Here is a 21466-nt window from a genome sequence, read left to right as displayed (position 1 = left end):
TTAAGCAGATTAGAAAAAATCACCTAGCATTTTTTTGTCTTTGCTGGAATTCAATCCCTTGCAGAAATGCAGGGTAAGACTGCGTACAATAGATCCTGCGGTCCGGCCCTTTCTCGGACCCGCTCATAGTAGGAGCTTAGTGCACGGGCTGGAATTCAAACCATGATCTCCTAGGGCCTCTTCCTAATAGTATACCTTTTCTATTTCCTTGATCACTCTTTTGACTGTCATGCTGTTTAAAGTGTCGCAGCATTCATTATGAAGAAAAAGGGAAAGTTGAGCGGTGAGTTGGCAGATGCTTAAAGTGATTAGTACATATAATTAAGCAGTACCTAAATTACACTCATGCAGTTTTAGACCACTGGGACCCCAAGTAATAGATGAAGCAAGGCCAGAATTTCCCTTTAATCGAGTAAGAATTACTGTTTGTATCAATTGTGTCAAGTGCCTTTAGAGCTGGGTTTTTTTTGGTAATACATATACAACAATCATGAGATAAAATGAAAATGACTTGGCAGATTAAATCAATATCTTTACTTTATCATTGCTGTACATCCAAAAATTATTGCATCAATTTAGTTGATACAAAAAGGACTATCCCTGTATAAACTGATAACTTAGTAAAAAAAACAACTTGTGCCTCAATACATTACTTCATGAGGTCAAATTTGGCCACGACTTCTTACTCTATGTCCTCTTTGCCTTTGTGGAACTTGAAGAATTGATGCAGCAGTTTGTGGAGTTCTCCGTAATTCTTCGTTGCAGAAACAAGACGGCTTTTAATCCACAGTGGGAGCTTGTTGGTTGAGTGGGAGGAGCTTCTTTCAGAAGAATCAAATGTATAGCGTGTATCAACTAACAGGATAGCAGCATAGTCATTAATATGCCGAATTGCTCTACCTACAGCAGACGATTAAAACAGCACTGGAATATCAAGATCCCCAAAAAAGAATATGAATAATGCTAAAGGACCATTAAAAGTGGTAATTCAGTACATGATATCAGATATTAAATTATACTTAAGGATCAAGATATCATCAATATTGCAGCTATTTGGAGGGGCTCTAGAGTAAAGGAAAATCTGCGAGAGCAGAGTAACGAGGGGGGAAATAGTTGAAACAAAGAAAGAGCGTTTTTATTTTTGGTTGCATAAATGTTAATCCAATGACAAGCTGGACATAGCACTCACCAATTGATTGATTAACAGCTTTCATGCAAAGATTCTCATAATACTGCTTCCCTCTATGCTTGCAGCTTTTTAGGATGTCAAGCCCAGCTTGAGCATCTCCGCTATACCAGCTCCTTGGAGACTGAAATTTGGTGTTCTTACCACTAGAAGTATCAAATCCTTCAATATGCTTAATTCTCTCCATCAACTCGATGTCAGCTGGACTAGGATAGGGCAATCCAACCATGACTATGCATCGACCCATCCCATTGCTGAAGTTGATACCTTCTGATACTTTCCCACCCACAATAGCGAGGAGAATTGCACCGTTGCGTGATCCAGGGTCCTGCTTAGAACTGCTATGAGACAGTGCTTCAATTGTTTCCTTGTATTCCTTTAAAACAATTTCCACATCTGTACTTTTTCTAGGTTCTCTAAATATACGCTTCCTTTTCATAATTCTTCCAATGATGCCCAACTCCTTCCATGCATCATAGACCTGGCCTTCGTAGTCAAATGATGAGAAGAAAATAACCATGCCTTCAGGAACTACATTTACCAAATTGGAGACCAAAAGCCCTAATTCTTGTATCTGAAATAACATGAGTTCATGAGTATGTAAGATAGAGTAGTTAATTTCAGGGTAATATTCTAATCCCAAAGCAAAAAATGCTGTTTAAACTGCAAAATTAAAGTGAAACAGGGAATCTGACATTTTCTGGGGTAATGTAGCGCATTCATAGGCAATAGGAGAATTCAGTTGCAGAATTCTTAACTTAAAACAAGCATATGTGATGGAAGATTATGTATACCATGATTGATGAGCTTCTGGCACTGTAACTAAAATCAAAGGAGTGGCGAGAAGGCCCTTGAGAAACGACAATTGGTAGAATATTTTCAGGTGGGATGATATGACCACATGAAAATAAATGCAACTGATCCAGCGGTAACCAAGGAAACAGGCGTTCTTTTGTTTCCTCTATGGGTTGCAAAGTCCCACCAGCCAATATGACAGCATGAGCTTCATTGAGGACCTGCAAGTAGTAGTGCAGAATCAAATTGTTTTCCATAAACACCTTTTTGAAGAGATTTAGGGATGCAAAAATATGAAGTTTCTAGCAAACCTCAGAAAATATCCTTTCTCCTGTGAGCATGACATATTTCAAGTACCCTCCTTGTTGCTTGGGGCATTTTGGCCTTGTCCTTGATATTATTATTCTTCCATCACCATCTCTATTTGTTAGTGACAGTAATATGTTAACTAATGCTCGGAAACCAGATAATGCACTTTCATCATGACTGACTTTGTCGTCATTTTTCAATGCTGAAACTTCTTCTGAGAGAGCTAATTTATGTCCATATCCACATACCTGAGAGCCCAAAGATCTTCAAAACTAAATGGTATTAAAGAGGGATAGAGATAGATAGATGAAAAACGAGTAAAGATTAAAAAATGGTCTACCTTGTGAATTATATTGCTTTCTTCTATATACCGCAAGAGCTTAAACAGGTTTATGTTGTCAATATTGTGGGCAAATAGGAACTCGTTTATGGACATGGATGAATCAAAGCCACTTTTACTTCCCTCAGCATTATAAACGGGGTCAAAGCTGCTTTGACAATTCTCACTACCCAAAGCTTGTAGGAAAGCCCGAGTAAGGACCATGATTATTTGAATATACCTGCGGTTGCCTGGCCCTAACAGATTGCGAAACCGTATGAAGTAACTCTCCAAGTGAGAATGCACAAGTTCCAACTGGAAAACAGCAGATCAATTAATTGGATGCTTCTTCAAGTGAGATACTTGGATGTAAAACACAAAGAAAAGAATATTAAAGTGTTAGGTAGTGCCAGATGGGATGGTTCAGAGTGTCTGATGGCAATGATTAAAAATGTTTCTTACCTGTGACAATGTAATTTTTGAGTCGTACATGCTGACGAGAGAATCAGCTAAATTATGAGCTTCATCTATGATAACAACACTATCTTTTAGACTTAAACCAAGTGATTCACGTGATGATTTTGAAAGAAGAGATTGATAAGGAAGAACCACAAGATCCGCTGTGTGTACCAGGCTTCTTGAACCATAGTAAGGGCAAGTTTTCAAGTCACGTCCAATCTGAACAAGATCCTCAATATCCACTGGCCCTTGTTGAGAAACCTCACTTCGGAATTCTTTTCCTCTTTTGTGATTTTTAAGCATTGGGCACCCTGAGGAAGTCTTGGACCTCCTCGCTCTGCCAACAGCTCCGATGTTCTGTATATAAGCTTTGCAAATGAAGCTAAGAAGTTCTAATTTTGAGCATAATAGTATTTATCATAAGCTGAATCTAAGCAAATACACAGTCCATGACTTCATTAGGTAACAAGTCAAGTAATCGTATAATGTGTCAAAGTTATTGTAACACTGATTCAATTGGAACATGTTTCTGAGAAGCATTGGCATTGTAATCGTCAGCGAACGTCCAACTGTTGCATAATCACAAATATTTTAAAAGGTTTCTAACTTTGTGTTATAACCTATTTAAACTGGGAAAAGTATGTTGTAGTACTACCAGAATGGATATTTAAATCAGCTTATGCCATAGATGACATAAGACAGCTTACCTAATATAGAACAGCTTCCTATCAACACAATTATACACTTTGTAGGTAAGACATCTATGTGTTAACAAGGACACTCACATGTGTCAATAGAAACAGGTTGAGAGTCCAGCTAGTACCTTGGTTTTAGATATTTTAGAATTTTCTTTCTTCCTATTTTTCTGAAGCTCCAAACATCTCTCATTTATCTGAGTGGGGTTGCCTAGCTTCAACACCTCTGAAATGAAAACAACAGATCCATGAATTTTTTTTCACAAGATTGCAACTTCTTACTTGCAAATGAACAACAAGCTCGAAAGGCAAACTATCTTGGGTACCTTGATTAATGCAGAAATTCTTCCTAGACCCTAAGCATACAACCTTCACTTCACCAGCAAATTTACTCTTCCTTAACTCCTTTACAAATTGTGAAAGTTGTGAATGTGTTCGGCTGCAAAAGTAAATCTTGGGTCTAGCCTCTTCCTCCTCATCTTCCATGCTATCTTCGTTCTTTTCTTCCTCACTCGAGGAATTAACCGAAACCCCACCACCCTTCCTTTTAGATTGTCCTCCATTTTCATCTTCACTCTCATACTCTTCAACCAAAAACTCCTCTTCATCCATTCCCTCAACCTCATGTTTTGCCATTAAATTGTTTACCTTTTCAATCTCAATATCTTCCTCCTTCCCACCCTCGTTAGTAATTAAATCTCTAACAATTTCCCTTTTTCCCTTCCTATCAATTTTTTTGTTGAATCCCAATTGCCTTTTTTCCTTTGTCTTCTTCTCGGGCGATTTTGCGTCTTTGTTAATGACAAAGTTCCTCATCCAATCTGGTTCATCGTCAGCCCCCAAATAATCTTCTTGTTTTCCACCTAAATTTGAAGTAGACCCCGATTGTGTTTTCTGTTGTTGCTTTCTATCAAGAAGCCATTGAAGGGCACTACAAATTATACTGAGCGTTTTACCAGTGCCTGGATAAAGGTTTAAGAAACCAACTAAGTAAACATGAGAAAATAAAAAATTAAAATTACTAGAGAGAAAGTTGTTTGAAATGTGTAACCATCTCATTTAAAAGTTTAAGCCGGCTAAAGAGTAAATAATTAATTATGTAGTCATATATTGCTATTACTACCTGGAGTTTCACTGCACTCTTGGATTCGATCTTATTTTATGTTATTGTTATTCCTACTTGTTGCAATTACCTTTTTAGTTTCAGCGGTTCTCTAGCCGAGGGTCTATTGGAAACAGTCTCTCTGCCCTTCCGGGGTAGGGTTAAGGTTGTGTACATCTTACCTTCCTCAAACCCCACTTGTGGGAAACTAATGGGTTTGTTGTTGTTGTTGTTGTTGTTGTTGTTGTTGTTGTTGTAATTATGTCTTCAACAAGAGTCTAATGTGCGGGCTTGATTCTTTTATATGAGCCAAACACGTGAAAAATCTTTTTGACTATCTCATCTAAGAGCTTAAGATGTTAGAAAGAGCACATTTTTATTTACTTAATATATGGTAAAACATATCGTTGCATTTACTACTACTTTGTGTTAATAGGTACAACCAGTGGATCTAGCATGTCATATACGGGTTCCCGTGAACAGAACCCAGTAGTTTTTGTCCAAACAATGTAAATGTGTTCTAAAAATTCATTAAATATCTACAAATATTTTAAATGTGAACTCAGTTACTATTGAAAATTTATTCAAAGTCGTTGTAGGAACTCATAAACACTAAATCCGGGATCCGTCTTTGGGTACAACTGCACTTGTACAATTATAAACAGATACACAGAATATAGCTGTGAATATATATGAAGAAAATAGTGAAAGATATGTACCAGTGGGGCTTTCTAGCATGGCAACACCGCCTTTATTGAGGGAATGGTAAAGGGCGTTCATGAAATCAAGCTGAATGGAGTAGACCTCGTATGGAAATGCCGGAAATTCTCTTCTCTCTTCCATTACCACCCAAAAAGATTCGCCGCTTCTTCCCCAAATTAAAGTTCGAGGGATTAGGGTTTTTCTTTTCTTCTGTTTCTTCTTTTTTTTTCACTGACTCAGTGCTCCTCATTTCATTTAAGTATGCGGGCATTTGTAGCAGATGCTTTTCCCGCGCTTAGCTGTGCTCTCGATGTCTTTTTTTCTTTTCTCTTTCCGGTATATCATATAGGGTATTAATAAAAATCCGAAAAATCATACCAAACTGAAAATTAAACCAAACTAACCAAAAAACCTGCTACTTTTTGGTTTGATTTGGTTTTATTTTTGAATTTTAAAAACTGATCAAATTTGGTTTGGGTTTGGTTTTAATCAGTAAAAATCAAAAAAAACGAACCAAACCGACTATAGGAGTAGTTAATTCAAATTTATTATTACACCTATATATATGTATATTTTTATACAAAGTTTCAAAAATTTATGGTAAATATTAATCGTTTGCACTTTTAATACAGTTCTTTACCTTTACATTGTAGTTTGATTGGTAGTTTTCTTTTGTTAAACGTAAGAATCCATTTCCTGTTAAAAATAATATATTTTTAATTGAGTCCTTAAATTATTCATCACTATTTGATTCAATTATCATCAATATATCTTGGTAAATAATAGATTTCTCAAAGGGCAATTGACTTGATAGTGTTATGTTGAAAATGTAGTCGCCGGAATATGTGTTTGGTAGTGTATGTCCTATATTTAAGAAAAACCCGACAAATAACCGAAAAAATCGAAAAATCGACAAAACCCGATATAAACCAAATCGAGAAAAAACTGACTTAATTGGTTTGGTTTGGTTATAATATTTGAAAAACCGACTTGCTTGGTTTGGTTTCTTTTTCGGGAAAAATCGATCCAAACCGAACTATAAACACTCATACATGTAAAGTTGCAAATTTAATCAACTTGGATGATTACTCAATGTCATACCCGCTAATCTCGACAGTCCATTTGGTCAATCGGCTAGAGAGTTCGGGCTTGTGCAAAATATTACGAAGGGGGTAGGTGGTTATAACACAAATTGGGTAACATTGAAAATATGATTTTAATTTCCTAGAGGCGTTTATTAGAGCAAGCGCTAATTTTTCACAATTTGGGTATCGGGGTTCGGCTTCACCTAAAGTTCGGTTAACATAGTAAACAGGAAACTGCATACCTTGCTCTTCTCGAACTAGGATACCACTTACCACAACTTTCGAGACTGCCAAATATAAGTAGAGTTGCTCGTCTGCTTCGGATTATGAAGCAATGGGGGGCTTGAAAGATATCGCTTTATCTCTTTCAACTCCTGTTGGCATTCCGGGGTCCAAGCAAAATTGTTCTTCTTTTTGAACAGTGAGAAAAACTTGTGACTTCGATCCGAAAACCTCGAGATGAACCGGCCTAGGGCGGCTATCCGCCATGTTAATCCTTGTACGACCTTAATGTTGTCTACGACTGTGATGTCTTCGATTGCCTTGATTTTATTGGGATTGATCTCGATTCCCCGATTTGATACCATAAAGCCGAGGAACTTGCCCAAAATGACCCTGAATGAACATTTCTCAAGGTTGAGCTTCATGTTGTATTTTCTCAATACGTTGAAGGTTTCCTGCAAATGTGTCAAATGGTCTTCTCGCAGGGACTTAACTAGCATGTCATCAACATAAGCCTCCGTTGATTTACTTATTTTTTCTTCAAACATTCGGTTTACTAGGCGTTGATAAGTAGCACCAGCATTTTTTAGCCTAAACGACATTACGTTATAGCAATAAGTACCGTACTTATTAATGAACGAAGTCTTTTCCTGATCTTCCGGGTTCATTTGTATTAGATTGTACCCGAAGTAGGCATCTAGAAAACTGAAGATCTTGTGGCCGGTCATGGCATCGATCATGCGATCGATATTTGGCAAAGGAAAGGAATCTTTAGGGCATGCTTTGTTTAAGTCTTTGTAGTCTACGCACATTCTAAGTTTATTCCCTTTTTTAGGGACTACAACCATATTTGCTAGCCATTCAGGATATTTTACCTCCCAAACGGACCCTATTTCGAGAAGTTTGGTTACTTCATCCTTGATGAATGCATGCTTAACCTCGGATTGTGGCCTTCTCTTTTGCTTTACCAATCTAAACTTTGGGTCCAAGCTTAATCGATGAATGGTAATCTCTAGTGGGATCCCTGTCATGTCAATGTGGGACCAAGCAAAACAATCCGTATTGTTCATAAGCAATTTAATAAGTTTTTCCCTGAGCTCGAGGGTGAAACCCGTGCCTAGGTATACCTTTCGATCCGGCAGATGCTCGATCAGTACAACTTGTTCCAACTCTTCAATCGTTGACTTCGTGGCATTAGAATCATCGGGGATTACGAAGGTTCGAGGTATCATATAATCATCATCCTCGAAAGTTTCCTATTGATCCGATCTGGTCGAGGCCAGCGACTATGGTTGCTATTTGACTTCCTGCTTTCCCTTCGACTCTAGTCCCTTCGTTGATGATAGTGCTGATACTGGTATTACCTCATCGATTGCAAACATATATTTGGTTGCGGGTGGTTTGTCGTATACTATTTTGATCCCTTCCGGTGTTTGAAATTTCAAGACTTGATAAAGCGTTGAAGGAACTACATTTATATTATGAATCCAAGGTCTTCTGAGTAGCGTGTTGTATCTCATATCACCTTAAATTACATGGAACTTCGTTTCTTGGGTAGTTTCAGCCACGTTTACTAGCAACATGATTTCCCCTTTGGTGGTTTCACTCACCATGTTGAAGTCATTGAGTACTCGAGCTGCGGGTACGATTTGATCATGGAGGGCGAGTTGCTCTACGACCCTTGATCGAATAATATTTGTCGAGCTACGTAGATCAACCAACACACGTTTAACTTGAATTTTATTCATAAGGATAGATATTACCAGTGCGTCGTTGTAAGGGTGTTTGATCCCTTCGCATCCTCATCATTGAAAGATAAGGTATCTTCTGGTAAGTACTCCCGCGTTCGATTTTCCCTTGTGATTGTAACTTTGGTGCGTTTAAATATCGGGCCCTAAGAAATATCGATCTCACCGATCATATGAATCACGTGTTGTGATTCCTTTTGTTTGTTTTTCCTGTTTGCATCCCTCTCTAAAATGATTTTTAGCTCGGTCACTCAAGAACTCTCGAAGAAGAAGAAGAACTTCATCGAATAAATGAGCTACCTCTTCCCTTAATTGCATGCAGTCTTCGGTTTTGTGACCATGGGTTCTATGGTATTTACATATTTGATTAGGGTATTTTTGAGTCGGATCGGACAGTAGGGGTCTGGGCCACCTAGTATCTTTGATTCGTCTAATGGTTAATACAATACCTGATGCATCAACGTTGAAGTTGTATTCTGATAAAATCTAGCACTTCCTTAGGATCGACATGTTTATCGAAGTGACTCTTACTCATGAGCCCTCGAGAGTTTTGTCCTCGATTATTCCAAACAGGATTACGTCCTAGTCCGTTATTTCTACAATCAGCATTGTAAGGTTGGTACCGATCTTTGTTTGATCGGGGCTCTCTATCGATGTTCTTTTGAATTCTACCTTCGGATCTATTTAGGTAAGCGGAACCAGAAGGGGCTGCTAACGGATCATCCTCGACTCTGATCTTCGACTAGTATCGATTATGTACATTGGTCAAAGTCACAACTAGATATTCAATCAAATTCCGCTTTAGTTATTGCGATGCTACCGAATTTTGCTCGTTCAAACTTTGAGTGAAGGCTTGGACAACCCAACAATCGGTGACCGATGGTAGGTCCATGCGTTCCATCTGGAACAAGATATGAATTCCCTTAGCATTTCATTGTCCCTTTGTCTCACTTTAAAGAGGTCTAATTTCCTAGTTGCGACCTTTATTGCTCCGGTGTGTGCCTTTACGAACGAATCAGCAAGCATGGCGAAGGAATCGATGGAATTAGGTAGCAAATTGTGGTACCATATCATCGCCCCCTTTAATAAAGTTTCTCCAAACTTATTCAATAGAACAGATTCAATTTCATCATCTTCCAAATCATTTCCTTTTGTTGCGCATGTATAAGAAGTGACGTGCTCATTAGTATCAGTGGTTCCATTGTATTTGGGAATTTCTGGCATGCGTAACTTCTTTGGAATGGGCTTCGAAGCCACACTTAGTGGGAACGATTTCTGTACGAACTTTTTCGAAACTAAAACGTTTAGAATCGAGGGTGCCCCCGGTATTTGATCAACCCATGAGTTGTAAGTCTCTACCTTTTAATCATTAACCTCGATTTTCTTTTCTCCTGATTCTACCCATTTAGTGAGCTCCTCGAGTATCTTCATGATGGTGGGGTCAGTTCTCGATCAATTATCGTTCGATTTCTCTGGTATAGATTCAAACTTGTGAATAACTTCTTGTGATGTAATGAGCTCAATTCTGCTTAGTGCTCGATTCTGATTTTGCAGTTGCGCTATCGCAGTTTACTGAGTCTACAACATCTCAAATATCATTCGAAGGCTAATTCTGCCTTCTTCACCACTCTGTGCATTCTGATCGGCTGCCCGAACATCTCTGCGAACGCTACTCTCGGGATTGACACCCATATTTCCATTAATGGCAACATGGGAACCAACGTCAATTGGGTTAACGACTTGTGGTCCATCGGGGTTGACTGGAGGCATTCCGTTTCCCAGGGCGGCTACATTGTCATTCTCGCCCTGAAGACCAAGGTCATTGTCTTTATGCGTGGGTGCTACTTGAGAATTTGACATGTTGATTCGTGAAATCAAAAACACTTACGAGAACAAGCGTAAAAGTAGTGTGTGTTGTGAGGATTAATACTAAGCAATCACTATTATCCTCAGCCCCACTGTGGGTGCTAAACTGTTTACCCTAAAATCTGGATAACAATTAAACTTATAATATGGTTTTAAGGATACATGATTTCACCTAATACCAATTGATAAATGCAAAGATTAGTGATAGAAGTTGATAATAAAATAAAGCAAACCAGTCTTGGAACGTGATTCAACCCTCGAACTTGGTATCCTCGAACTAATCGATGTCAAAAATAGTTAAGAAACAAAATAAATGATGGACAAGAATATGTAAATTAAAGAGTAACTGTATAGAGTACTGTATTGCTCTGATGCGTGTCAATGTAAGGGTCTTACAAATGATGGGGACTCCTCTTTATATAGTAGAGGAATTCTAATTATGGTATAACTCTAATTACAGAAGTAAATCCCCATGATTAGCCTAAACAACTGTCCTTGATTTGATCTGTTCCGAGATTTTCGCTGTGATCTTTGACTGATTACGGATATCTCGCCTTTCCATTATTGCGTTTCATTCGAAGTCGTCATATATGGTATCGTCCGTTGTTGGCCTCGATCTTGATTAGCACCTCGATTCTCGAACTCGATACCTTATCTTCGTGCTCTGACCTGATCCATTACGAGAGTGACCCTCGACGTGATTCCCTAGTCTCGATTAAATGGCAAAATCGAGCAAGCCCTATTTTAACCGTATACAGATATTCCCATCATTTATTTGGAGTGTAATGAGAAGAAACAAATTGAGCCTTCGATTTTATACCTCAACCAGTTATGACGTCACCCTTGTGACATAAGAAACCGAAGCGATCGAAGCGTCACGTCGGTACAGTTCTCAAAATCATTAATGAGTGATAGTTGATGGTCGGTCACCAGTGTCTTTGAACTGTCATATCAAATATTATAAATAGGTCTTCCTCATAATTTTCTCAAACTTTACTTTCAAAACTTTCTTTAATCTTCAAAGCACTCTACTTCCTTCAAGTTTTCCAATTCTGCAAGTTCTTCAAATCTTGTTGCTAACCTTTTCTCAAAACAACAAATCTCATCTTCTTCTTTCTCTGAATCCGTATAATAATGGAAAAAACATCTACAATCGTTCCTTAAAAGGAAAAAGCTTCTTCATCATACCGACCGATGATAAAACGCTGGTGGAGCCACGCCTCGAGGAGTGTGTTCCTTGGGGTGTGATTTACTTCTAACTTCAAAGTCAAGAAAACTTCGTTAGTCCCTGGTCGATGTAAGCCAATGTCGAGATATATATGCTTGATAGCTGAGGACGACTTCGATCAGGTGAAGAGAGATTGCAATTGGGGAGATAATGAGGTGGTGATTCCGACCCTAAAGAGGACATCACTACCTATGTGAAAGAGTTTCTAAGTGTTTACACTTACCCTTTCACGTCGGGCCCTGTCGATCCCATCATAATCGACTTTTGTCGCCAATACCAAGTAACCCTAGGTCAAATCCATCCCTTATTTTGGCGGATCGTTATTCTGCTCTGATTCTTTGTGAGCAAGGTCGAAGGGATGCCTTTCACCCTCGACCATCTCATAAAAATGTACAACCCTAGTTTCTATCGAGGCATGTTAATAAGGCTTTAGCGTCGGGCTACCAAGGTATTGTTCTCGAGCATAAACGAGGACAAGGATTGAGGATGGATGGGCCAGTTCGTCCGAGTAAGGACTTCCGACATAATCTCGGCCAAGAAGATGTCATTCCCCGAGAAATGGAACATGAAGCGTAAGTACAAACCCCACTCATGGCCTCCATTTACTGTCGTGTTTCCTTTGCTTTTTCTCATCGATATTCCTTCCTATGATGCAGCAGTTTCTTGGGTGCCTAGTGCAATTTCAAACCTTGAGGGATAGGTTCGTAAACTGTCATCGACCTCTTCATATACCGAGCGCTCGTTGTGTGATTTGGCAAGGGGCCGATGTGAGGCCAAAAATTATGGTAAGCTTCTTTTCATGTATTTGATGGTCTTTTTTGAAATGTTTCCTTGCTCATTCACTTGATTTCTTTTTATACAGGCCTCAGAGAAATTGATGTCGTGAGGCCCCCATTTGGGGAGAATGAGGCCCCGAAGCCGATGAGGGATAGGAAGAGGAAAAGGGTCTCGCCCTCCGATACTCCAAAGCCCAAGAAGAGCAAGGCTCGCAGGTCAAAAAAGGACACCATCGCCCTACCCATTGATGTTGCTCAGCATCTAAGGGAGGAAGAAGAGGAAAATGAATATGCTGACTTCGAGCTAGTAGCTCGAACAAATAGGGGCCCCGAAGGCCGCTGAGTTAGTGATGATCAAAGAGGTTCAGCCTCAGACTGAAGGGATCTCGGAGGGTGTCCCGAGCAAAGTCCCCGAGTCCTTGGAGGTTGAAGATGTCTCCCATGTGATGAGCAATCGGCGGATTTGCCTGAATAGGCCGGTTCCAAGACCCTTCAAAACGAAAAGAACGCCCCAAGTGACTTGCTTGGGGTAATAAACGTTGATGATTTGCCGCCCCTCACATTTTTTGAGGGGCAAATTCATGAGGCCCAGGCCATGGATACCCCCGATGTGGGAATGACTCACAAAGGGGAGGACCTTTTTCACGGTTGCTTCACGGTAGTTGAAGATGCTTTCGATATGGGTGATGCATCGAGTATATTCGATGAGGCTCATCGACTCCTGAGTCAGGTAAGCCTTAGCTCCCTTTACCAATACTAATTTTGCCTTTGTTTTCTCTTGCCTGATTTCCTTTCTTTCTTCATAGGCCTTGATGCTTCATCGGGAAGTGTTTTCTAAATCCCGGGCAGAGCTGAACCGGTGTGAGGCCGATCTGAAGAGGCTCTCGAAAGAGAGATATGTCCTCAAACTTCTTAGTGGGCAAAAAAGAGGAGATCAAGGTCCTCCGAGCCGAATTGGCCATAGCCCATAAAGAACAAACTCACCTGATTGAGCAGGTAATGAAAACTTATTAGAAATGTGATATATCAGTTCAGGGATAACGACTAATACTTTGATCTTGTAGGTTCAGCAAAAGGCCGAGAAGATCGAACAGCTCCATGAAGAGGCCAATATGATGAGGAAGGAGACTTTGGAGTGGAAACAAAATATGGATCACCTTGCCTCAGAAAAAGAGACTGCTCGAGCCCAACTGTCATTGGCCGAACATCACCTATAAAGCATGAACGATGAAAGCTTAGCTCATGCCAATAAAATAAAGGAGCTTGAGGCTCGGTTGGTCACCGAACTAGCAAAAGCCAAATTTGAGGTTGAGATGGCTAAAGTAAATGCTGAGACAATCGCGACTGTCTACCGATCCGATGCCAAGGCCCCTCAAGCTCGAGCAAAAGAAATTTCCGATATTGCTCAGGCTCGAGCATTCTATGTTGTCGAGCATGCCAAATGGCAGTCTCAGAGAGAGACTCTCGAGGAGATTGATGCTCATGGTTTTAACCTTGCTGTCGAGATCAAGAGTGCAAAAGAGCTTGAGGCTGAAGCTAAAGCATTACTCTCTTCTGACAATGATGATTCTAGGAGCATGAGTGGTTCTGAGGGTGGTGAAGATGAAGAAGAGGCTCCCGGGGAGGATTAGGTGCTTAGAATTTTTTCTTTTTTTTGAATTTTTTGTATATGTTTGTTTTCATTTCAATTTCTGCCCCGTACAAATTCCGTTTTGACCATGTCTTCAAATTTTTCATGAGGCTTGGGCAGTTTGATCGAAATTGAACTAGTGTAGTCCTTATAATCGAGTGAGTATCTGCTCGAACTCGAAATAGGACGACCCTTAGGTTTTAGTTGAGTGAGGATGATTTCTCAAACTTAGAAATGGCCCTTAGGCTCTTGAATTAGCCCGATATGGCCTTAAAAGGAATGACTTTTCTCCCTTTTCGACATAAAAGGTTAATCATAAGAATTTGTTTGCACCTTAGCACTAAATCTGTTAGGGTTTTCGGGGTTTAGTGTTATCGAAACCCTTTACTTTGTTATGCCTTAACATAAGCCTGTTCGGGAGTTCGAATAGTTTGGTACCCCGTGACAGTTTTGAGGGTTGATGTTATCGAAACCCTTTGTAATTTTGTAATCTTGCCGAGGGTAGCCTTTTTTAACCGGTTTTATGAAGATATTTGAAGGCATGTTTCATTACGGAATTCGGACATCTCCAAACCGTGCTAGTTTGGCCGTAGCCTTTAATTTGAGATTTTCCCTTTGGGCTTGTTTCTCGATTATACTTCAAACTTGTTCGAAGTGTCGGTCCGCGAGTGGGGTAGTCGTGGCCTATAAAATCGGATTGCCTTTTCAAGGTTTTATGGTCTCAAAGTTTAATAATTCGAAGTTTCAAACATGTCAATTTTTGGATGGTAGTCCCCGAGTATGGGGTTGATAGCTCGAGCTTTAGTTACTATTGGTGCTTGAGCCAGTTTCCGCAATAGATCATAAGTAAAGTAGAAATTGTAAAGTAGAAATTTCACTAAGGCATGGAACATTTGGTAAGGAAAAAAAAATACTTCTTTCAATAGATCATTCATGCGTACATGTTTTGCTATTGTGGCTCGAGTAATCTACGAGGACACAGTTCATTTGACCATTTGGCCCTTTACAAAATTTTACCTATTGAGACTTGTTGATACGAAGTATTTTTCTTGAGCACATAATATCCGGGGGTGATGCCCCCCACTATTCGAGATCGGTTGTAAAGAAGCCTCAAATACTGTTGAATTGTCCCCAGGTAGAACAAATAATTGTTGCCTTGTTAAAAACCTCGCTGGAAAAATCCATTTGAGACAAAAAACCAATCTAAGGGAAAAAGAGTGCAATGCGCGCTTCAAAACCGGAGGTCTTTGTGTTGGAATTTCTCGATGTCTTCGATCGAACACTTGCAATAAGTTAGTATCAAATACAAATGAAAAAAAGGAGAGAGTCATGCCTTAGCAATAATATCGTTTGAGGAGTGATATGTTCCAATTATTTGGCAATTGTTTGCCGTTCATCGTGCCAAGTTTGTAAGATCCCTTTCCGATGACTTCGAGGACCTGAAATGGTCCTTCCCAATTTATGTTGAGTTTCCCTTTGTTTAGGTCTCAAGTGTTGAGGGTGCCTTTTCTTAGAACTAAGTCCCCGATTCAAAAATGGCGAAGATTGGCTCTTCAGTTGTAGTATATTTCGATATACTGCTTCTGTGTTTCCATTCTGACAAGGGCGACTTTCCGTTTTTCATCTAGCAATTCGAGTCTTGTGTTCATATCCTCGTGATTCAACTCTTCTATTGTGTATCGAAACCCGTCGCTGGGTTCCCCGACCTCTATCGGGATCAGAGCTTCGGCGCCACATACTAATGAGAACGGTGTTGCCGTCGTACTAGATTTTAATGTTGTTCAATACGCCCAAAGTACTTCAGGCAAAATTTCTCTCCATTTCCCTTTAGCGTCGTTCAATCTTTTCTTTAGATTTTGAATGATAGTCTTATTTGTTGATTCGGCCTGCCCATTCCCACTAGGATGATACAACGTTGATAATATCCTTTTTATTTTATGATTCTCGAGAAACTTTGTTATTTGCTGCCGATAAACTATTTTTCATTATCGCATACTATCTCGGCAGGAATCCCGAATCAGCATATGATGTGATCATAGATGAAGTCTATAACTTCTTTTTCTCTGACTTTCTCGAAAGCTTGTGCTTCTACCTACTTAGAGAAATAGTTAGTCATAAATAAAATGAATTTAGCTTTACCTAGGGCCGATAGTAGAGGACTGATGATATCAATCCCCCATTTCATGAATCTACATAGGGATAAGACTGAATAAAGTTGCTCTCCGGGTTGGTGGATCATCGGCGTATATCTTTGGCACTTGTCACATTTTCGAATGAAACCTTAGTGTCTTTTTCCATATTGATCCAATAGTATCCCGCTCTGATGATTTTGTGAACCAGTGATTCGGCGCCGGAATGGTTTTCACAAGTACCCTCGTGAATTTCTCTAGAACATAGTCTGTATCTCTCGGACCCAAACATATTGCCAACGGTCCATCAAACATCCTTCTATATAATGTTCTATCTTCGACCAATGTGAATTGTGCAACCTTAGTTCGCAACGTCTTCGATTCCTTAGGGTCCGATAAAAGCTTCCCGCTTTAGATACTCGATATATTTATTCCTCCAATCCCAAGTTACGCTCGTGGGTTTTATTTCGGTGTGCCCTTCTTCGATCACTGACCTTGGGAGTTGTACGACAGTCCCCGAGTTAAGTTCATCATCTTCGATCGATGACCCCAAATTTTTAAGGGCATCGACCTCGCTATTTTGTTCCAAGTGTCACGACCCAAACCGATGGGCCACGACGGGCACCCGGTACCTTACTCAATCGAGTACCAATGTACAATACTACAGGGTGCAACATCATCGTAACATAATACTGCGAAGTGTGACATCACTGTAATGTAATACTGTAAGGCATAACATCATTGTAATATAATAGTGCAGGACGTAATATTATCGTAATATTGCGGGGCGTAACACCGATAATCGCAATGTAGCGTCCATTCTCTAAATCGATGTAGAGACACGTGCAATTTGTCTAAGTACCTCTGCATCCGATCTTCTAGAACCTCGAAAGTTCTATTGACCTGAGTTACCACAAGTTAGGAGTCACACTTGGCCTCGATAACCTTTGCTCCCAAGATATTAGCTAGCTCGAGACCTGCAATCATGGTCTCATTGTTAGTTAATTTCGAAGTTCTGGTAGACTGTCTAATTGTATTTTTTGTGGGTGGTTTCAAAATGATACCTAGCCCGAACCCCTTCATATTTGAAGCGCCATCGATCCACACCCCCGAAGATGTACCCGATTTTAGTAATAGTTCCCTTTTGACCTCGGGTACGAGGGCTGGCGTGAAGTCGACCACGAAGTTTGCCAAGATTTGAGATTGGATGGTCATTTAGGGGTTATACTCAATGTCGTACCCGCTAATTTTGACGGCCAATCGGCTCGAGCATTCGGGCTTGTGCAAAATATTGCGAGGGGGTAGATGGTTATAACACAAATTGGGTGACATTGAAAATATGGTTTTAATTTCCTAGAGGCGTTTATTAGAGAAAATGCTAATTTTTCTAAGTGCGGGTATGGGGTTTCGATTTCACCTAAAGTTCGGCTAACATAGTAAACAGGAAACTGTGTACCTTGCTCTTTTCGAACTAGGATACCACTTACCGCAACTTCTGAGACTGCCAAATATAAGTAGAGTTGCTCGTCCGCTTCAGAGTATGAAGCAATGGGGGGCTTGAAAGATACCGCTTTAACTCTTTCAATGCTTGTTGGTATTCCGGGGTCCAAGTTGTTCTTCTTTTTTACCAGTGAGAAGAACCTATGACTTCGATCTGAAGACCTCGAGATGAACCGGCCTAATGCAACTATCCTCCCTGTTAATCTTTGTACGACCTTAACGCTGTCCACGACTATTGTAAGCACGTGATTTTTGCTTCACGGACAATCACTCCAAAAGAAAACAAAAAATAGTGACAAATGACCTCGTTGTACAATTTTTCAATTTTTCGTGACATGTGCTGTTAGCCATTTGTGGTTTGGTCCATTTTGCATTTAATCTTATCGATCAAAATACAAAGTATGTCTGTCATGGTAATCAAACCATAATTCGGTCATTAAAAGAAAATTCATAAAAAAATATGCAGCTTTTATTCTAGGCTGTGATTTTAACCATTTTTAAAATTTTAATATGTGTGTGATAATTGTTTAGGTGTTGATTAATGGGTGTTTTAAATTCATTTTAATTTAGTTGTATTTTAAAATCAGAAAAAAAAAAGTGAAGAAATCGGATTGGGCCCCAAATGAGGCCCAAAGCCAATGCAAGACCAAGACCAACCCAGGCTGCCCCAGCAGGACCCCAAACGACATCGTATCAGTATCCCTGTTGGAACCGTTGATCTGATTCAAACGGACGGTCTTGATCAGACTGCTCATTTACCCAAACGACGCCGTTTCAAGCGAGATGATCTAAGCCGTCCAACCCCATTGATCCAACGGACCCAGGCTTTCCCTTAAACCCGTCAAATCTTGAGCCGATCCAGCTTTACCCGGTCTCACCCACCATCACCCTCAAACGACGTCGTCCCCCTTTAATGAATAGATCCTGGCCCTTGATCTCACATGATCCGACGGCCAGGATCTAAACCCCTAGATCGTATATAAGCCTTCCATCATACCCCACGCCCCCTATCCGAACCCCCTTCACTCGTCTTCTTCACCAAACCCTGAACCCCCCCGAAACCCTAGCAGCCGCCATGGCTTCCCTTTCACCAGAACCCGGCGACATGAACGCCGGTGACCACCCCCTTAACACCCCTGATGCATCTCACCACCCCGAACCCAAATCTGTTACCCCCTAGCCTCGAATCCCCTCCCACCTTCTTGAATCTTCATTTGAAGATTCGAGACAAGACTCGATCTATACCAAACCACCCCAGATTCACACTAGACAATCCCCTGACCTCCCTCATGACCAAACCAAGCTTGGTTTGGTCCGAATCTACCCACAACTCCTAGAATCTCAAATCTGAGAATCCAAACCTTAGAACACAAGAACCTGAGGAATCCGGCCAGTCTTAACAGGGGTTTGAGGTCTAATAGACCTTAATCAAGGTGTTCTCGGTTGAGAACACCCCGATTAAAGTTTGTTCGGCCTCAAATGGTCAAAGATGAGTCAGACTTGGGTCGACTTTGTTTGAACATTTTCAGTAAGTTTTTCTTTTCCTTTCTGTTTTATTCGAGTGCTAATTGAGTTTGTTAGCATGTTCTGTTGTGATTATTTGGTATTTCTGGTATTTTTCATTCCAATTTCTTCCGTCTTTGTAAGGCCTTTTATTGGGTCGTTGGTTTTCTATGTGTGTTTTGAATGTATTCTGTGACATACATGTTCGATTAGATTAGTCGTCATATAAATAATTCGTATGGCCTCCTAGTATTGTGCAAAGTTAGCTGAAGTTATTCAGGACCCCGTACGTATTGTTTATTTAATCGATTTGTTATATCTGGTTATAATTAGTATAGTCGACTTGATAAACGTCGTCGATTAGTTTCCTATAACTGAAGGGTCAAATATTCTAATTCATACAACTTCACGTAAGTAAACGAACCTATTGTTGTTAATTGATTGTCTGACATTGTTTGAGAGTAGTTTGTAACTGCATTGTAAACAATTAAAAGAACCAGGCTAGAGCAGTCTTGAATTTGAACTTTCAGAAGTTCAAAAGGCCCTGATGCTGCAATGGTTTAGGACAGTAATAACCAAGGATTAACAGGGGTAGTCTGGGGTTTGAAAAGAACAGAAAAGCTTAGTTTAAGTGAGCTGACAAGTAGGGTACTGAATTAGGATTAAATTAATGCCAATGGGGAACAAGACATAAGAGCATGGGAATTAAAATGAATACTTAAATGAACCCATAACTCTTGAACAAAAGGAATAAGCCAGGCGTGGGGAACAAAATGGCTGGCATCAAGAAGATGCTTAGGCATGGGAAATAAAGGGGATGGGCAGTCACTGAGGCTGTAAAGTTTTTTAGGCAGCCCTTAGGGTCTTGCATTCAGCTTATAAATAGGTTGTTTCAGAACATAAAAGGGGTTGGACATTCTTTAGTCTTCAGAGAGATTCTGTGAGTAAGAAAACTGAAAAGGAAAAAACAGAAACAAATTTCAGAATACTGTGAATGAGTATTGTCTGAAAACTGTGTAAGAGTTCAAGGTGGTCAAGCTGTCTTTGTTGTTTGCTGTTGGTTGTTTGCCGAGCTTTTTGTGGTTATTGGATTTCTATTGCTGTTACATTCGATATCCTGGGCTTCCTGCTATCTCTCTACTCTGTTTTCTGGGATTGTCTGTTCATTGCTCGATCACTTGTTGAGCTTCATCATTGTGGCTGTTTTGGTTGTTGCTGTGTTGTGCTGTTTATCTGCTGCTGTTGTGCTTGCTGTGTACCACTCAACTGATCATTTTCCTTCTTCTTTTGTTCTCTATACCAGGTACACGACTAATACACTGTCAATGTAATTTGAAAGTTGAGCATGAATACAAAAGAGAAGACCTGAAGAATGTTTTTTATACATAGATTGCTATATTGAATATCATGTAATGTATAATAATTTTCATCCCTGTTTAGATACTGGAAGTAGCCTGCATGCCTAATAGATATCGATGAAGTGTAGTTGAATGTTAGTTTGTATAAGTATGCTGATAAATAAAAGTATTCCCAATGCAGTAGGTTGTAGCTTAGACATCATCTAATTGTGTTCGGCATAGCCTTAACTGCATCAAACTATCTATGTTAGTTGATTTCAGCTCCTTTTGATAAATTGCCTCCTTGTAATTGGCAAACCACTACTTTAAAAGCAAACAGTACAAGTCTGCGTTCCTCAACCTCATGAAGGTCGAGCCCGGGTCGAAACAGACCAAGCAGGCCCGCATCGGATAAACAGTGGCCCAAGTCTGGCCCATCCCGCATGAGCTGGACTTGGGCCCATAATGTTCGATCAGTTGTCCGTGTGTGTAGTCACGTTTTCTTATTCTGTAAAAGCATTTTGAATCCTGCTATAAATAAACCTGCAAGCATGTAATTAACTTGGACTATCTCTGTTTTCAATTAGTAGAGACAAACGCGACAAGAAACGTAGTTGCTATAGGATATCCTTTTAAAATAAGGACGAGATGAGCCTCGACAAATAAAAAACGCACAAGCTGCGGGGCCCTCGTTAAATGTATATATCGAAGCATTCAGTTTCCAAGGTGGGTCATTTAGCAAATCTCACGACCCTCCCGGAATAATAATGTGATAGCCTCTTTAAGCGCGTATTTAATAATTTTACCTTCTTAAATTCGGGTGCACATTTATGTGACCCAAATCCAAATCTCGACGGATTCGAGATGTGTTTCTA

General features: G+C 40.0%; 1 protein-coding gene across 1 annotated transcript; it reads right to left on the bottom strand.

The window, feature by feature from the left end:
• Window positions 1-428: 428 nt before the first annotated feature.
• On the bottom strand, window positions 429-5857 carry LOC107831480 (uncharacterized). The gene is made up of 9 exons (XM_016659247.2): window positions 5585-5857; window positions 4090-4725; window positions 3892-3989; window positions 3072-3425; window positions 2631-2924; window positions 2293-2538; window positions 1981-2202; window positions 1190-1760; window positions 429-900 (listed from the first exon to the last, which is right to left on the bottom strand). Exons 1-9 carry the CDS (start codon window positions 5706-5708, stop codon window positions 683-685), a joined length of 2763 nt encoding a protein of 920 aa, XP_016514733.1. The 5' UTR covers window positions 5709-5857; the 3' UTR covers window positions 429-682.
• Window positions 5858-21466: the final 15609 nt, after the last annotated feature.

This window comes from Nicotiana tabacum, chromosome 8 (assembly GCF_000715075.1).
Source record: "Nicotiana tabacum cultivar K326 chromosome 8, ASM71507v2, whole genome shotgun sequence".
Classification (NCBI taxonomy): domain Eukaryota; kingdom Viridiplantae; phylum Streptophyta; class Magnoliopsida; order Solanales; family Solanaceae; genus Nicotiana; species Nicotiana tabacum.
Note: the sequence above shows the minus strand (reverse complement) of the source record. Positions and strands in the feature narration are given on the sequence as shown.

Coding starts and splice junctions, on each gene's coding strand:
- LOC107831480 (XM_016659247.2), bottom strand. CDS start 5,708: ATGGAAGAGAGAAGAGAATTTCCGGCATTTCCATACGAGGTCTACTCC. Junction 4,726..5,584: donor CATGCTAGAAAGCCCCACTG/GTACATATCTTT, acceptor ACCTTTATCCAG/GCACTGGTAAAACGCTCAGT. Junction 1,761..1,980: donor CCAGAAGCTCATCAATCATG/GTATACATAATC, acceptor ATGTTATTTCAG/ATACAAGAATTAGGGCTTTT.